Source organism: Anastrepha obliqua, chromosome 1, assembly GCF_027943255.1.
Source record: "Anastrepha obliqua isolate idAnaObli1 chromosome 1, idAnaObli1_1.0, whole genome shotgun sequence".
Classification (NCBI taxonomy): Eukaryota; Metazoa; Arthropoda; class Insecta; order Diptera; family Tephritidae; genus Anastrepha; species Anastrepha obliqua.
Window position 1 is genome coordinate 84,098,028 of NC_072892.1, and position 15,160 is coordinate 84,113,187.

Genomic DNA, 15,160 nt, shown 5'->3' on the forward strand with positions numbered 1-15,160 from the left:
TAACAGCTGCCATTTTAGGTTAGTAATAACTAAAAAAGATGATTAGTAATAACTAAGAAAGATGTAAATGGAATAAAACTAGTGCCATCTATGTGTCAGGCCCGGGACTTTTCAGCCATGTGCTCCTCCTATTTTAGACCCGATATACTCGTAAATATTACTAAGATCGGATTAAAATCACTCTCCCTTTTTATATGTTAACAGACTAAATATCAGTCATCCTTAAGGTCGTTGTTATTCTTAAGGCAGTATCCTCGTTTATTGCTATTAACTCAGCTTGAAAGTCGTATGTATGTAAATATGTGCGTATGTACTTTGAATTAAATTGAGTCAACCAGTGGATATGAAATAATTATATTCGCTTTTATTATTTTTGTCGTCAGAGATCGATCTATCATCCTACCACTCTCTCTTCAGAATGCACTTATTACGAAAAAAAAAAAACAATAACAGCGAGTATATTAACTGAGGTGTTTTCTCTGTCTGTCCATCCGCTCACACTTGAAGCTTTTAGTTGCTGTTTTGTTTTTGCGATTTTGCTCAATTTACACTGCTTGTTGTTCTTTTAGTTAAGTTTACGAGAAGCAGATGTTGTCCAAATGTTTTTACACCACTGTTGTTTGCATTGCTCTTATTGTTGTTGTGAGCATTTGTGTAGCTTTTGTTTTAGTGCGTTGATTTTTTTGCATGAATTTTCATTAATTGCCTTTGAAAATTGGCATTTTTATTTCCGTGCGTCCAATATATAAATCTCTCACTACTCCCCTTAAATTTGCCCGTTGCTCCTGCTCTTACATCTACGTTTCGGCAGTCTGAAGTGTGCTATGGTAATTGGGAGCCACACATTGGCAATGAATGCGGTTGCGGCGGCTGCGGCGATGGATCGCTTGAATTGACAGCCTCTTTACTAGTGATTTCAGCTGTGCGAAGACACATCTTTTTGTGATCTATAACAAACTTTTCTCTCCTTTCTTCTGTCTGCTCGAAGCTGGTGCGATGTTAATATTTAATTATAAACTCGACGAGAAATTTTTGCGTACTTGAACTACATTTTCATTCGCATGCACGCCAATTTCATATGAACACCATGACATATATGTTTATGTACTTATAAGTATAACCACTATATTAAGTATGTACATTTGTGCATGCATAAAAACAATATTCAACATAATGAAAATGTGCAAATGGATATGCTAAAACTGCGAGAGTGGAAACTCCAAGAGACGAGAACTGGGTGAAAGTCAAGTACCAGACGCGAATGAGCAAAAACAAAAACAAGAAGAAGATGAATCCCACTCCGCGACCTGATGCCATAGTTATCACAAAAACTTTCAACATGTCATATAGCGACATATTGAGGGCGGTCAAAAAAGACGATGGTCTAGGGCAGCTTGGTGAAAACATGTCACGAATCAGAAAGACAACCAAAGGATAGATACTGCTGCAACTTATAAGAGCACAGACAGGGCGTGCCCGAGAATATAACGAAGGGATTGCTAAGTTACTGGGAGATCAGGCGGAAATAAAAGCGCTCACACACGAGCAGTCACTAGAAATACGGGACCTAGACGAAATACCCACGAAGGAGGATATAGTCGATGCCATCCGCTCACAAGTCAAGGAACTAGGTAACTTCAGCGAAAGTTCAATTAAAAATTTAAGACCGGCATATACAGGTACCCAAACAGCCGCTATAAGCCTTCCAGCGCTAGAAGCAGGATACTTATTGAGCGCAGAAAAAATCAAGATTGGATGGGTTGTCTGCAGAATTCGTGAAAACCTTACGAAGTGTTATATATATATATACATAATTGGCACACCCTTTTTGGGTTTTTGGCCGAGCTCCTCCTCCTACTTGTGGTGTGCGTCTTGTTGTTGTTCCACAAATGGGCCTACAGTTTCAAGCCGACTCCGAACGGCAGATATTTTTATGAGGAGCTCTTTCATGGCAGAAATACACTCGGAGGTTTGCCATTGCCTGCCGAGGGGCGACTATTCTTTTTCTATTTTTTTTCTATTTTGTGATGTTCATGCATCAAGATTCTAACTTACGTTCTCTCCATATTCCGAATGATAGTCATGCACCAACCCATTCGGCTACGGCGGCCGCGGGTCTATCGGGTAAGAGCTTCCAAAATAAGCCACTCATTGACTTTGTACATGTATCTGCTCTTTTGTTAAACTTAAATCCATAATTGATTTGTTAAATTTTTCCAAAAATGGATTGAGGGAGTCAGTCTTATTTGATAACTTTTCTTCGAAAATTTTTAGCCATCGTATTGCATGCATCTTTTGAAAGTTTGCAACTTAACCATTGCTAGCGTGGAAGAATCCTGGCGTTTTCTGAATTTTGGCATGTAATAACTTAACTTTCTCTTTTAGTATATAGTTTGTAATGGGTAATTACTTGGCTCCTTGATCCGCAAACCAATTGAACAAAGCTTTTTCCATTTTTAAAACCTCAAAAATCCTAAGAGTTTTCCTTTTACCGGGACTGGATTCGGATCGCGTAACAAACTCCCTTATGGAATTTTGATTCTTTTTAACTCGCGTTATTGTTGCTCTATGCACGTGAAAGTTTTTAGCTAATGCTTTAATGGAAAATAACGCATTTAATTTGTTCAGAATATCAGCTTTTTCTTTTATTGTAAGCAGTGTAAATTTTCTTTTTGTCATTTTGAGACCACACCATGCAAAAGTTAACGCAAAACCGTCATTTCGTAAGCAAATCGGTATGGTAAATGTAAGGAAAATTCCTTACGTGTAGGGATTTTTGTCGAAAAATGTGGGTGTAGGGAAAAGAAGGGCAGATTTTTTTAAATTCTGTAAATGTAGGGAATTTTCAAGAAGGACAAAAAAAAGTTTAAAATAGCGGGGTAAAATTAAAAAAGTGCATTTAAAATAAAAATCTGCGGTAAGATTTCTTGCCAGACTTCTTTTCCTTATGGCAGCATACTTTTAAAAGCGTTAATACGGCAACATTGCCTGTTTTTTTCGTTAACCCTAGCACAATTTTTTCTTTGCGCGAAAATTGTTAGATGTCCCACGTTTTCTGGTGCTTTTCACTTTTGAAGTAATAGGACTATGAATAAGTTCGTGCGGTTTTACATGGCGTAACTTGGTTATTATTCCACCGATCCACATTTCCAAACATTCATTGGAGAGCTACTGTCGTAAGGCACAAACGTCAGTATAAGTTTTTTATTTGAAGCGTAAACAACAATATTTTTACCACACTTGAAAATGTCGAATTTCGTGCCAAATAATGTGTTTTTGCGGGGAATTCTTCTTCATTATTTTAATATGAAGAAAAAAGCAGCCGAAAGTCATCGTATCTTGGTGGAAGTTTATGGTGAGCATGCTCTAGCTGAGCGAACGTGCCAGAAGTGGTTTGCACGCTTTAAAAGTGGTGATTTTGGCTTGGAAGACGAAGAACGCGAGGGTGCGCCGCCAAAGTTCATGGATACCGAATTGGAGGAATTGCTCGATCAAGATCCGGCTCAAACGCAAGAAGAGGTTGCAAAAACTTTGGGAGTTGATCAATCAACCATTTCCAAACGTTTAAAAGCCATGGGAATGATCCGAAAGGTAGGCCATTGGGTGCCGTATGAATTGCAGCCAAGAGACGTTGAACGCCGTTTTATGGCATGCGAACAACTGCTTCAACGGCACAAAAGAAAGGGTTTTTTGCATCGAATTGTGACTGGCGATGAAAAGTGGGTCCATTACGATAATCCAAAACGTCGGGCAACGTATGGATACCCTGGCCATGCTTCAACATCGACGTCGGCGCAGAATATTCATGGCCTGAAGGTTATGCTGTGTATCTGGTGGGACCAGCTGGGTGTTGTGTATTATGAGCTACTGAAACCGAATGAAACGATTACGGGGGATGTCTACCGACGACAATTGATGCGTTTGAGCCGAGCACTGCGAGAAAAACGGCCGCAATACGCCGATAGACACGACAAAGTTATTTTGCAACATGACAATGCTCGGCCACATGTTGCACAAGTGGTCAAAACATACTTAGAAACGCTCAAATGGGATGTCCTACCCCACCCGCCGTATAGTCCAGACCTTGCGCCATCCGATTACTATCTCTTCCGATCGATGCAACATGGCCTGGCTGACCAGCACTTCCGTAATTACGATGAAGTCAAAAAATGGATCGATTCGTGGATTGCGGCAAAACCGACCGAATTTTTCACAAAGGGAATCCGTGAATTGCCAGAAAGAGGGGAAAAAGTAGTAGTAAGCGATGGACAATACTTTGAATATTAAATTTGTAACCATTTTACGTCAATAAAGTTTCAAATTTCGAAAAAAAACCGCACGAACTTATTCATAGTCCTATTAAGTTTGCAATTATTTTAGTTTTAGCTTTTTTTATATTTAAAATGCATATATTTTACAGAAATGAGCTCCTCCTCTTCGACTGACTCTTCAGAGGAACGAAATTTTAGTGGCTAATTTGAAGTAGTGGCTAACGATCCACTCAAATGCAAATGCACTGCGTGCAACAAAGTTTTGAGCTGTGGCAAGTAGGATTTACCGAAGCACGCCGAAACAAAAATGCACCAAAAAATATAAAGGCAATTAAAAAGACATCTAAAATAAAGCGAGTAAACCAAATGGTTCCAGAAATTTCGAAATAAGACTTAGCATGTTCTTCGCTGAGCATAATTTTGCGCTGATCAATGAGAGACATCGGACTCAATAAGCATATGTGTCTCATGGTGAGATTTTTCGACGAGGAAATCGAGCGGCTTGTGGTTAAGCTGCTGGATCTAATTCCAATAAGAACTGATTGCACTGCAGAAGCTCTGTGCGGAAATTTTAAAAAATCTTAAGCAAATTCAATTTTGACGTTGCAATTGCCTCATTATAGGAGAAAAAAATGTAGGGAATTTCGTGTTGTAAGCGTAGGGAAAAGTAGGGAATTTTTTTGGGCTGTGTAGCGATTTTTCAAAAAAACGATTTACCATCACTGAAGCAAATAAGGTAGACGGTACTTCCCCTAAATTCATTCAGCTGATTCAATTCAGAAATTGTCATTAGTAGAATGACATTGACAGTACTTACCCGAGCTAAATTCTCAAAAATACAACGAAAAAACAGCAAATGAGAAAGACACAACAAAAAATGTTGCGAGTATCGAGTCAAAAATTGTCTAATGTCGCAAGTACGGAGTACGCAATAAAAAAAAAACTGTGTTGCAAGTATGGATCTGTGCAAGTATCGTATAAGTATGTAATTCAGAGGGCCTTTGTAGATAGTTTCTTAAGTTCTGAAACATAATTATTTATCATTCTTGTAACTAAGTAAACAAATAATACGTACGTGGGATGCACAAACAACTAGCCAGAATAAGTCAGACAATTCAAGAGAATTCTCTAAATGAAATTAGATTACCCATAAATTTCTAGGCTGAAATCCGAACAAGTTAATGGTAATTAAAAAATAAATGCTAAATAAAGCAAAGCATCATTCATTTGAACTACAGTAGTGGAAGAAAATAATATATTTGCCGTTGTTGCGAAATTCCATTTAAACAATTATAAATTACCTTCACTGGGGCACAAATGCGAAAAATGTGTAAAAATCATAGCAGCGCAGCAGCTTTAAGTGCACACGCATACACAAACCAATACATGCACATGTATCTTCATGGACGCATTGCAGTTCTAACGCCGTTCGTGAGAACACAAGGTACCGCAAGTCGCCACCTCGAGCAGAAGCTATGGCTTGAAACACGCAATAATTCACGAGCAAAGGACCTGGCCCAGTCAGCAGCAGCAGCAGCGCCAACAAGAAGAACAGTGCGTTTGGCAACGATACGCCGTGCTAAAACAACAACAGCAAAGTCAGTTACTACGGTCGCAATAATAATAATGGCAATAGTGGAATTGGTGGCAACAATAGATGGAGTATTTCTTGGCTTTTGTGCATTGTGTTCACATTGAAATTCATAATTTTTACGATTCGCACGACGACTGATAGGCCAAAAGGACGTGGTACCAGTACAACGAAAGCCTGATTTTAGTATTTGGTAAAGTGCGAGTTGTGACTTTGAACTCTTAATGCGATTTTCTCGTGTGGTGTGAACTGCCAGCTAACAGAACTAGTGTTGCAAGTGTTGCAGCAAGTAGGCAAAAGTGCCAGCAATAGACTGACTGACTGTCTGGCTGTCGTTGAATGCGAATGGCGCACACCAGCCTTTCACTGTGTGTCACATATGCGAGTGTGTGTGTGAGTGTGTGCTTTCAGTGATAATTCTTACTTTGCTTAACTCCTCACATTTTGTGCCTTCTACTTTCATACAGGAACCTTCACTGATTTTACTAGTATTTTTATGGCAACAAAGGTACAATAACAATAACGACCTCTTCTCACTTGCATTGTACGCAAACGAAGGTAGGAAGCCCTTGTTGTTCCAGCCAAAAAATCCTTTGCTGCAGCAATTGAAATGGCAGCAGCAGCGGCAACACGAATTTACGGCGGATGTTGCCTGGTGTGTTTATTGCCATCTTTGCAATTTATACGAATACGCAGTAAATGGGTGCACGTAGCTTTGGCTGGAAAAGGGGCCCAGGGTGCGCGACGCGGTGCATTGTAGACAAGTAGGCCGTCAGTTTCTAATATTTTATATTTGAGCTGAAGTGGAAGCAATGCGCTGTTGTTGTTCGCTTGATTTTCTCATTTTAGCCCATTCGCTTGCCTGCTTTCCTGCCTGCCTGCCTCTGCCGGAAGTGGTCTCGTTGTCTTTGCATCGGCCAACAATTTATAATATCGCCTTATTTTTCCAACCAGTTAAACATGAAATGCACAACACGTTTGCATAATGCAGATGTCTATTTTAATGCGTGCAGACAGCAGGACTGCGATTTTGTCGCAATAATGGTGTGCGGGGTATGGCTTAAGTGAAATGGCGTGCTGCAGCAGCAAGAGGTATGACTTTGGTCTAATACCTAAAAAGGTGTTCAGTTTATGCTTAGAAATATTATTTTTTTATATATATTTGTTGCAATATCTACTGTGGTATCATAGTGGATCGGCAACGGTCTAAGTCAGTTGGTTTAAATACTGACTCCCACTTCTACCTGCCTAACTAAAATATTGTACTTACCAGCGTATTTGGAAGAAAATGCAGAATACAAAATGAAATAGATGTCCCAGATCTCTGAAATTATGAAAAATAACTTGTCAGAATTGTTGAGAGGTTAAAAATCAAAACCTGAGGTTCAAACAATTGGGAGTAAAATTAATGTTTAACTACAAATATGAAGCCGTGAAATAAGAGAAAAATTATGCCGAGACTCGGTATTACCCCTCACGTGCATTTATACTATGAAGATGAAACGCATCTGAAAGCTCAATTTAAACTTATAAAATTTGTTTGCCCAATAATCTCAATTCTGTTGTTCTCGTCACTCATGACTCCACTGCCACCGCAGATCACGTTTGTATATAATAATATCGGAATAATAACAGCGAGACATATTGCAAAGTTTTGACTATATATTTAATTTTTTTATTAATTCTTGTTACCTTTCTATAATAATATACAGTATACTCTCTCTTAGGCGAGCACCTAAGACACTGACAAATTTATCCGCTTATGCGAGATGTCCGCTTACGAGAAAACTATAAAAAGAGTTCATACAAATGTGTAATAGTCTATGATCCAAAAGTACCGGGAATGTTTAAATTAAATAAAACAGAGTTAAATTTCAGTCAAATTTATTTTATCTCCTTCAAAATATGACCCTCTGAAGCAGCACATATGTGCCAACGTTTAACCCAGCCTTCCATACACCCCTGGTAGGCCGACAAAGGGATGGCGTTCAACTCCTTAGTCACATTCTCTTTGATCTTCTCTATCGACTGAAATCTTCTTCCTCGAAGTGGTAACTTCAACTTGGGAAACAAAAAGAAGTCGCACGGGGCCATATCAGGTGAATACGGTGCTTGCGCGATAGTATTTACTTAGTGTTTGGTCAAATAATCCAGCACAATTTGGGCTCGGTGCGATGGCGCGTTATCATCATGCGAAATCCAAGACTTGTTTGCCCACATTTCCGGCCGTTTGCGACGTACAGCATCTCTCAAATGCTTCAAAAGGGATAACTAGTGACAGATGTGTGTCTTCCAGTCCTACCAATATAAGAAACAAGTATGGACCGATTCCCACGTGCGCGGTTCGTTTAAATTAAACATTCCCGGTACTTTTTGACCATAGGGTAGATGTATGTGCAAACATTTTTATTTCTAAAACAAGAATATTAATACATACACACATACAAAACAAAAAAAGGATTTTCATCAACATTTTTTCAAGAATTAAAAAACATAATTGATTTAAAGAAGTCCGAAATATTAGCTTAGCGAGTTTTTCCTTTAATTTCAAATCTTCGAGATGTATTTGAAGATCAGTAAGCAGTTCAACACCCTCAAGGACGTTGTGGTTTAGTGAAAAAGCTTTTAGTTTTTTTTTTTAGCTACATAAGCCTCTTTATAGGAAGTTAACTTGTCGTCAATCTCATTATATATTTCATCTTCCATCATCAGTTAACACCTCAGTATTGATATTTTCCAAATATTCATCATTAATGAATATTTCATTATCTAAATTAAGATAGCTTTCCATGTCAACTTGAATTTCGCTCTGAACGATTAATAACGTTGGAGAATTCAACAAGTGCTGATAGCGGAAGGCCATCTTCTGCAGTCCAACCGCCATCGTTATTGGACATATCTGTTTTCCCAAACCGAGCTTTAATGAAACAATTTCTTATTGTCTGTGGACTCACTTGCTCTAATAAATTAATTGATTTTGACAACTCCATAGCAGTTTTTTGTCTCTTCCATCCGAAACAAAATGTGCTTTGAAAGTATCGATTTATACATGACTTATAGTTTTTTATAGCGCCTTGGCCAAGGGGCTGAGAAAATGCTGTTGTGTTTTCTGAGAAAAAAATAATATAGCTTGAATATTTTTCAATTTTAGATAGCGAGGATGGGAAGCCGCATTATCTAGTAATAGAACGACGCTCCGCTTTTGAAGTTGCATTCTTCTAACGAACTGCAGGAGAAAATCTGTCGTCAAATCAGACATCATCCAAGACTTTTGGTTTGATCGCCACATAACAAGTAAATTGTTCAAATTTATGTTGAGAAATCCCTAAGGTCTTGCAGATTTCCCAATAACAAAAAGGCGTTCTCTTTCTTCAGCCATATTGACCCAGTGTAAAATCGTGAGCCTATTCTAAGCCATTTTTCCACTTTGTGCATTTTTCACCCTTTATTTCAAATGTTTTATCGAGTAATGCTCGGAAAAGCTACCCTGTATCATCTGCATTATATGTAAATGTTTCGGGTAAGAATTTTGACATCATTTTGATGGATGATGCACTAAAATCTTTGTAATTGAGACTCACAGAAATTTTTTTAGCTTTGCTACTTATAAGTGTGGAATGCCTTTATTTCGTACCTTCACAAACCATTCGTAGCACAATTTATCAATATTAAGACCTTTGGGCTTTAGCATACTCCTTTTTCTCTTCGGATTGACATCAGTGTTCCACAAATGTAAAATTTAGTCTTTGTTTTTGATGATGCAAGCAGCTTGAGTTTTGCTGATCTTACATTTCTTTGCCAACTCGCGTTCACTAAGTTTTTCATTTTTACGAATTTCAATGACATTAACTTCGTCTTTTAAACTCAACACTGCTTTAGGCATTGCGATTCACGTACTATATACATACAATAAGAAACTACGTGTCTATGAGCAACAGTTGTGTGGTAGAGAGTAAACGTACAAACAATGTTGTAGCTGTCGGTTATGGGGAATTAAAATACTCTTTGCGGTGGAAAACCAGTGCCCACGCCTATAATAAGAGTGTTGTTCGCTCAAGAGGAAAACATTTTCGAAAACCCTTAAGAATTTTTTAGTACTGACAAAACTGTCCGTTTATGGGAGATGTCCGTTTAAGAGAGGTGTCCGTTAGGAGAGGGTACACTGTAGTTCGTACCATAAGAGGACACACAATTTTGATTTTGAATAACCTTTTTATTGAATGAAAAAAAAAAATTTAGTGATGGAAAATGATTGTCATACGACACCTTTGCCAAAATTATAAATCTTCCAGTAGGGTGACTATTTTTGTGCTACCTTATATAATATACAATATAGCCTTAAGTTTCAACCTTGCACAAAATTACAATATTAAAAATTCAATAAATATTCTTCGAAATTTTAGACTCTTTAGTCAGAGTCGTTTAGAACATGTATGAACATAACATAAGTACAGTAATATTATGCCCCCTTGAAGAAGTTCGAAATATGCGTTGATTTTTGATAATTTTTTTTTTTTTTACAGTGTTATGCATTTTCTTCGTATAACGAGTCCTCGAAATTTTTTTTATCTGCGGAAAATGCACAAGAACGCCAGCAGAATAGTAGTTTTCAAAAATAAACGCAATTTTTGAAGCTCTTCAGACTTTCACTTTAAATATATCAAATTTTAATGGACTCGACTTCAAACTCTGATTAAAAATTTTGATGAAAATTTCTTGAATTTTTTAATAATTTTGTACAAAGTTTAAAATTTTAAGTTACATGGCTTTTATTATAGTAAAAACTATGCTTTTGTATAGAAGTAAGGAAAATTAAATGAAAAATTAATATATAGTCAAAACATTGCAATATGTCGCCCTGCTGTTATTATCAACATACACAGGCGTACAAACATACGAGCGGTTCAATAAATACCCGTGTCTGATGACAGAGTAATGTTGGTGTTAGCATCGTGTGCTCTATCAAATGGCGGCAAAACAACTGAACCTGATTGGCCATCAACGAATTTGGACGTGGGCGAACATCCGTTTTTGATGAGGAGCGACCAGGATGCCCTGCAGACGTGGTTACCGAGAAAATCATTCAAAAAGTCTATGACATGATTCTCGCTGATCGACGAACGAAAGTACGCGAAGTAACAAAGGCCATGTGTCGATCGGAACAACATTTTATGATATTTTACATGATAAGTTGGCGATGAAAAAATTGTCGGTCCGATGGGTGCCGCGATTGCGCACAAGCAACAACAAGCGATTGCAGCGATTGTTAATTTCGAAGTAGTGTTTGGAGCAATTTAAGCGAGATCCGAAGGAATTTATGCGTCGAGTTGTCACCATTAATGAAACCAAATATTCTTCATTGCACACCAGAAACTAAGCAACAATCAACACAATGGATTTCTCCCGGTGAATCCTTTCCAAAGAAGGCGAAGACAGTCCCATCGGTCGGAAAGGTAATGGCGACGATTTTTTGGGATGCGAACGGCGTCATCCTCATGGATTTTGTAGAAAAAGGAAAAGCGATTACTGGACAATACTACAGTGAATTATTCGACCGCTCTCCCAAAAAAATTAAAGAGACACGGCCGCATTTGGTAAAAACGAAGGTGCTGTTTCACCACGATAACGCACCAGCACATTCATACGGAGTTTTCGCCGCCAAACTGCATGAATTGCTACAACAGCCCCCGTATTCATCCAATATGGCTTCCCGTTCCTTTTTCTCCAACATAAAGAAATGGCTCGCGGGAAAAAAATTTAGTTCAAACGAGGAAGTCATCGCCAAGCAAAAGGCGCATTTTGGAGAGTTCGACAAATTCTATGTTTTGGAGGGGTTGAATAAATGGCCGGAACGTTGGGAGAAGTGTATCCTTCTAAAAGCGACCTATACAAATTTTTTTAGAACAGAAATGCTGTCCTCATTTCTACCACGGGTACTTATTGAATCACCTCGTACATAAACACGAGGAGTGTTTAAACTCTGAAAATTATTGATTCGTTTGTGACAAAGCCGAACTTATCATTGCGTGAAACTGAAGCAGTTTTAAGGAAAAGAGGTTTTAATGTATCCAACGGCACCATTCGAGGACGTATACGTGCAGAGACCTCAAAATTCCAAATTGGAAAAACCGCTGCTTTCATTATTACACATAGAAAAAATACTTGCATGGGCTAACGCAAATTTACAAAGAAATTTTGCAAATCTAACATTCACGGATGAATATTTCTTTTGAGCGAATAGTTGCGAACGTCGATTCTGTTGTACTGCTGAGTATCGACAATTTCAACGAACTGTTAAGCGTCCAGTTAAGCTTCATATTTGATACCGATCTTTATTTGTCCAGGGCAAAAATAAATGAAAAACTTGTATTTAATAACTGGATCTACCCTCTTTCGTGAGATATCCGTTTTAATACCATGGACTGAGTATAAGTATTTAAAACTATTCTTTGAAAATTTTGCCCTTTGGGACTTTTAAAAAGGCATAATCAAAATGGATGAGAAAATTAAATACTAGGTTGTACCCAAAAAAGGATGTAACCGCGAATTATTTATATGCTGCACTACTACATATATAAAATCTATAGTGTCACGTGCATAAGCAGTTTTTTCAAAGAAGAACAAGAAAAGTTGATTTTTGTCGTACGGTGCATTATTCCCAAGTTAAACTAAATTTATTGTGATTACAAGTGAAAATTTGCTAACTAATATTTATTTGTACACTCAGAAAAAATTCCCTCCCTAAAATAAAGAAAACCATTCTTTATTTTGAACTCTTCCAAATTCATTAAATTTTATCGCTTTTGAGTATTTTTTCTTTTAAATGACTATTAATGTGTTTGAAACATAAACCCGTAGTCCTCATTTTGATGTTACATTCTTCTTTGTTATTTTTTACTTTACTTACAATTATCTTATCGAATGCTCATTGCTTTTACGAGCATACGTAGTTGATTGTTTTTTTCTTCGTGATTATATATTTTGTCGTGCAATGGATGAATTAATAGAAATTTTAATTGAGTTGGAAGGCGAACCGTTTTTGAACGTGTTTATTGGTAAGTTTATGGATATTTTGTTATGCTCATTTTAGTTATTGCTAATCATTTCAATTATAGAAAGCGGTCTAACTAAGGAATCTCTGAAGCTCCTAAAGCCAAGCCATTTGGATACATTGATCGACACATCGCAGTTTGGACCAAGGGTAATTTTTGAGCATAATCTGCTCAATTGGCAAGCGCAACAGGTATTTTGTTATTTTGTGCATATACACACATACAGATATGCATGCAAAAATTCATAATCTTCGTTTTACTTCACTAGGGAATAAAAACACAAGCCATTCACACTGAGGCATGCGCTTTATTGGCAAATGAATATCGTGGCGAGGTAAATGTTTTTTTTATTACTTTTACTTTAGTTATTTATTTATTTTAAATATACATTTCTGTACTTCATATAAGGAATCTTTTGAAGCAATACTCAGTAAGTCGACGGGTGGATCACAAATCCTGAAATACTATGCGCAAAAAAAGTGTCTCACTCCAAAGTATAGGAAACTTCTAGCTGCAACAGTTGCAAATTATTTTATTTCTGCTGAAGTACATCCAAACCCTAAAACATTTGAAGCTTTCGCCAATAAAATTGTGGATTTATTTACGAGTGAATCTAAAGTCTGATCACAACCTAAAATTTTTATTAAAAAAAAGTTTTCTAACCTCGATTTCATTTACACAGGATATATATTACATTCATAAGAAAGGAAAAAAGCCAGGTGGATCTCTGTATGCTAAGTACCACAGTGTATTATTGAAACTTAGACGGGATGGTCTTATTTCCAAAAGAGATGTAGAACCAACAACAAAAGGAACGGAGATTAATTCTTGCGTAACAGGTATATATGTACATAGGTACATATATCGTCGTTGCGAAAGCAATACCGCGTATATCCAATATACAAAACTACATAAGTGGTGAAGGAAGAAAAAACTGATTTTTTACAAAAGTATAGCTCAATTTTTTCACTGAACTTATAATTTATTAATATTATGACAGAGATCAATATACAAATAGTAATTCTGCAAAAGAGTGTACGTGAAACTTCAGTTTCTTTGGTCAATTCGTTTTGGTTTTTTGCAGTTTTGCAATCGCAACGACGATATGGCTTTCTTAACTCATGAGTATATTTTGGTTTAATTTAAATTTTAAATTAGAGACTATTAGATATTATAATCTGCATTTAATGTAACCTTCATTTAATAAAAAAATTACATTTAGATTGCATTCAAGAAAAATCATGGTTAAAGTATAACGTTGAACCATTCGATGAAGTTCAACCAAAATGGGAAGCGACTTTTGCTGTGCCACGACAAATGCTACAAAAAGATGCCAATTTAAATACAATTTTAGAAGAATGGCCTCAGTATAAGCAGAGTTTTGGACATTTAATGGTATAATTCGTGAGTTTTATTTACATAAAAAATAATTTATTGTTCTTCATTCCTATCTTAGATAGAACTGGATTTTAAGAAGCTGTACCCCGAAAAGCAAAATTTGTTATTTGATAAATGGGAGAGCTTCTGCCAAGCGATTCCACCTTTGCTAGAAATTTACATTAAAGATTCAAACAGCTTAACTACTTGGAGGCAGTTTAAAGAAGGAAGCATCAATGCTGGTATTTAATATGTCTTAAGCCCTCATTTTTTTTAACAATCTAATTTCAGATGCAAAAGACTTAGTCATTTTTTATCTTCTACATTCTGTCTTAATTCCTATCTTTTAAAGTAGGCCCTAAGAGCGGAAATTTTAGAGTTATAAAAGCAGATGAATTAAACTATCCACCAATTCATGTGTATATTGTTAACAATGAAAAACTCTTACGGCCAAAAAAGTTTTTTTAATGAATTTTTCCAGTTTGTGTTTCAAAAATAAAAAACTAAAACCAAATTTTTTGCATTTTTATTCAATATTTAAAACATTTCATAATCTGAAAATTCAGGTAGATTTTTTAAAATTGAGAAAAAAGCTATTTTTCTTTTAGTAAATTTTTACTAGAAACAAAATAACAGTTTCCTAATTCCAGCAAATTTTACTCTGAATTGAGTAATATTTTTATTTTCTTTTAGCAAAATATTATCTATTTCAAACATAAAATTTATTACAAATATAAAAACAAATTCCTTAAATCGGGAAAGTTTTTCTCGAAAGCATGTAAACATTTTTTCTTCATTTTAAGAAAATATCAGATACTGAAAAGAGGATGCCTTTTCATAGGCGCCAAATCATTCCCATATTTCCTCAT

At 36.5% G+C, this 15,160-nt stretch overlaps 1 protein-coding gene across 1 annotated transcript; it reads left to right on the plus strand.

Annotated features, from left to right (window-relative positions):
* Positions 1-12,835: 12,835 nt before the first annotated feature.
* On the plus strand, positions 12,836-14,541 carry LOC129235740 (uncharacterized). Its single transcript, XM_054869753.1, has 7 exons — positions 12,836-12,917; positions 12,978-13,105; positions 13,183-13,248; positions 13,323-13,532; positions 13,597-13,753; positions 14,137-14,309; positions 14,371-14,541. The coding sequence occupies exons 1-7, from the start codon at positions 12,854-12,856 to the stop codon at positions 14,539-14,541; spliced, it is 969 nt and encodes a 322-aa protein (XP_054725728.1). The 5' UTR covers positions 12,836-12,853.
* Positions 14,542-15,160: the final 619 nt, after the last annotated feature.

Coding starts and splice junctions, on each gene's coding strand:
- LOC129235740 (XM_054869753.1), top strand. CDS start 12,854: ATGGATGAATTAATAGAAATTTTAATTGAGTTGGAAGGCGAACCGTTT. Junction 13,533..13,596: donor TATTTACGAGTGAATCTAAA/GTCTGATCACAA, acceptor TCATTTACACAG/GATATATATTACATTCATAA. Junction 14,310..14,370: donor AGAGTTTTGGACATTTAATG/GTATAATTCGTG, acceptor TTCCTATCTTAG/ATAGAACTGGATTTTAAGAA.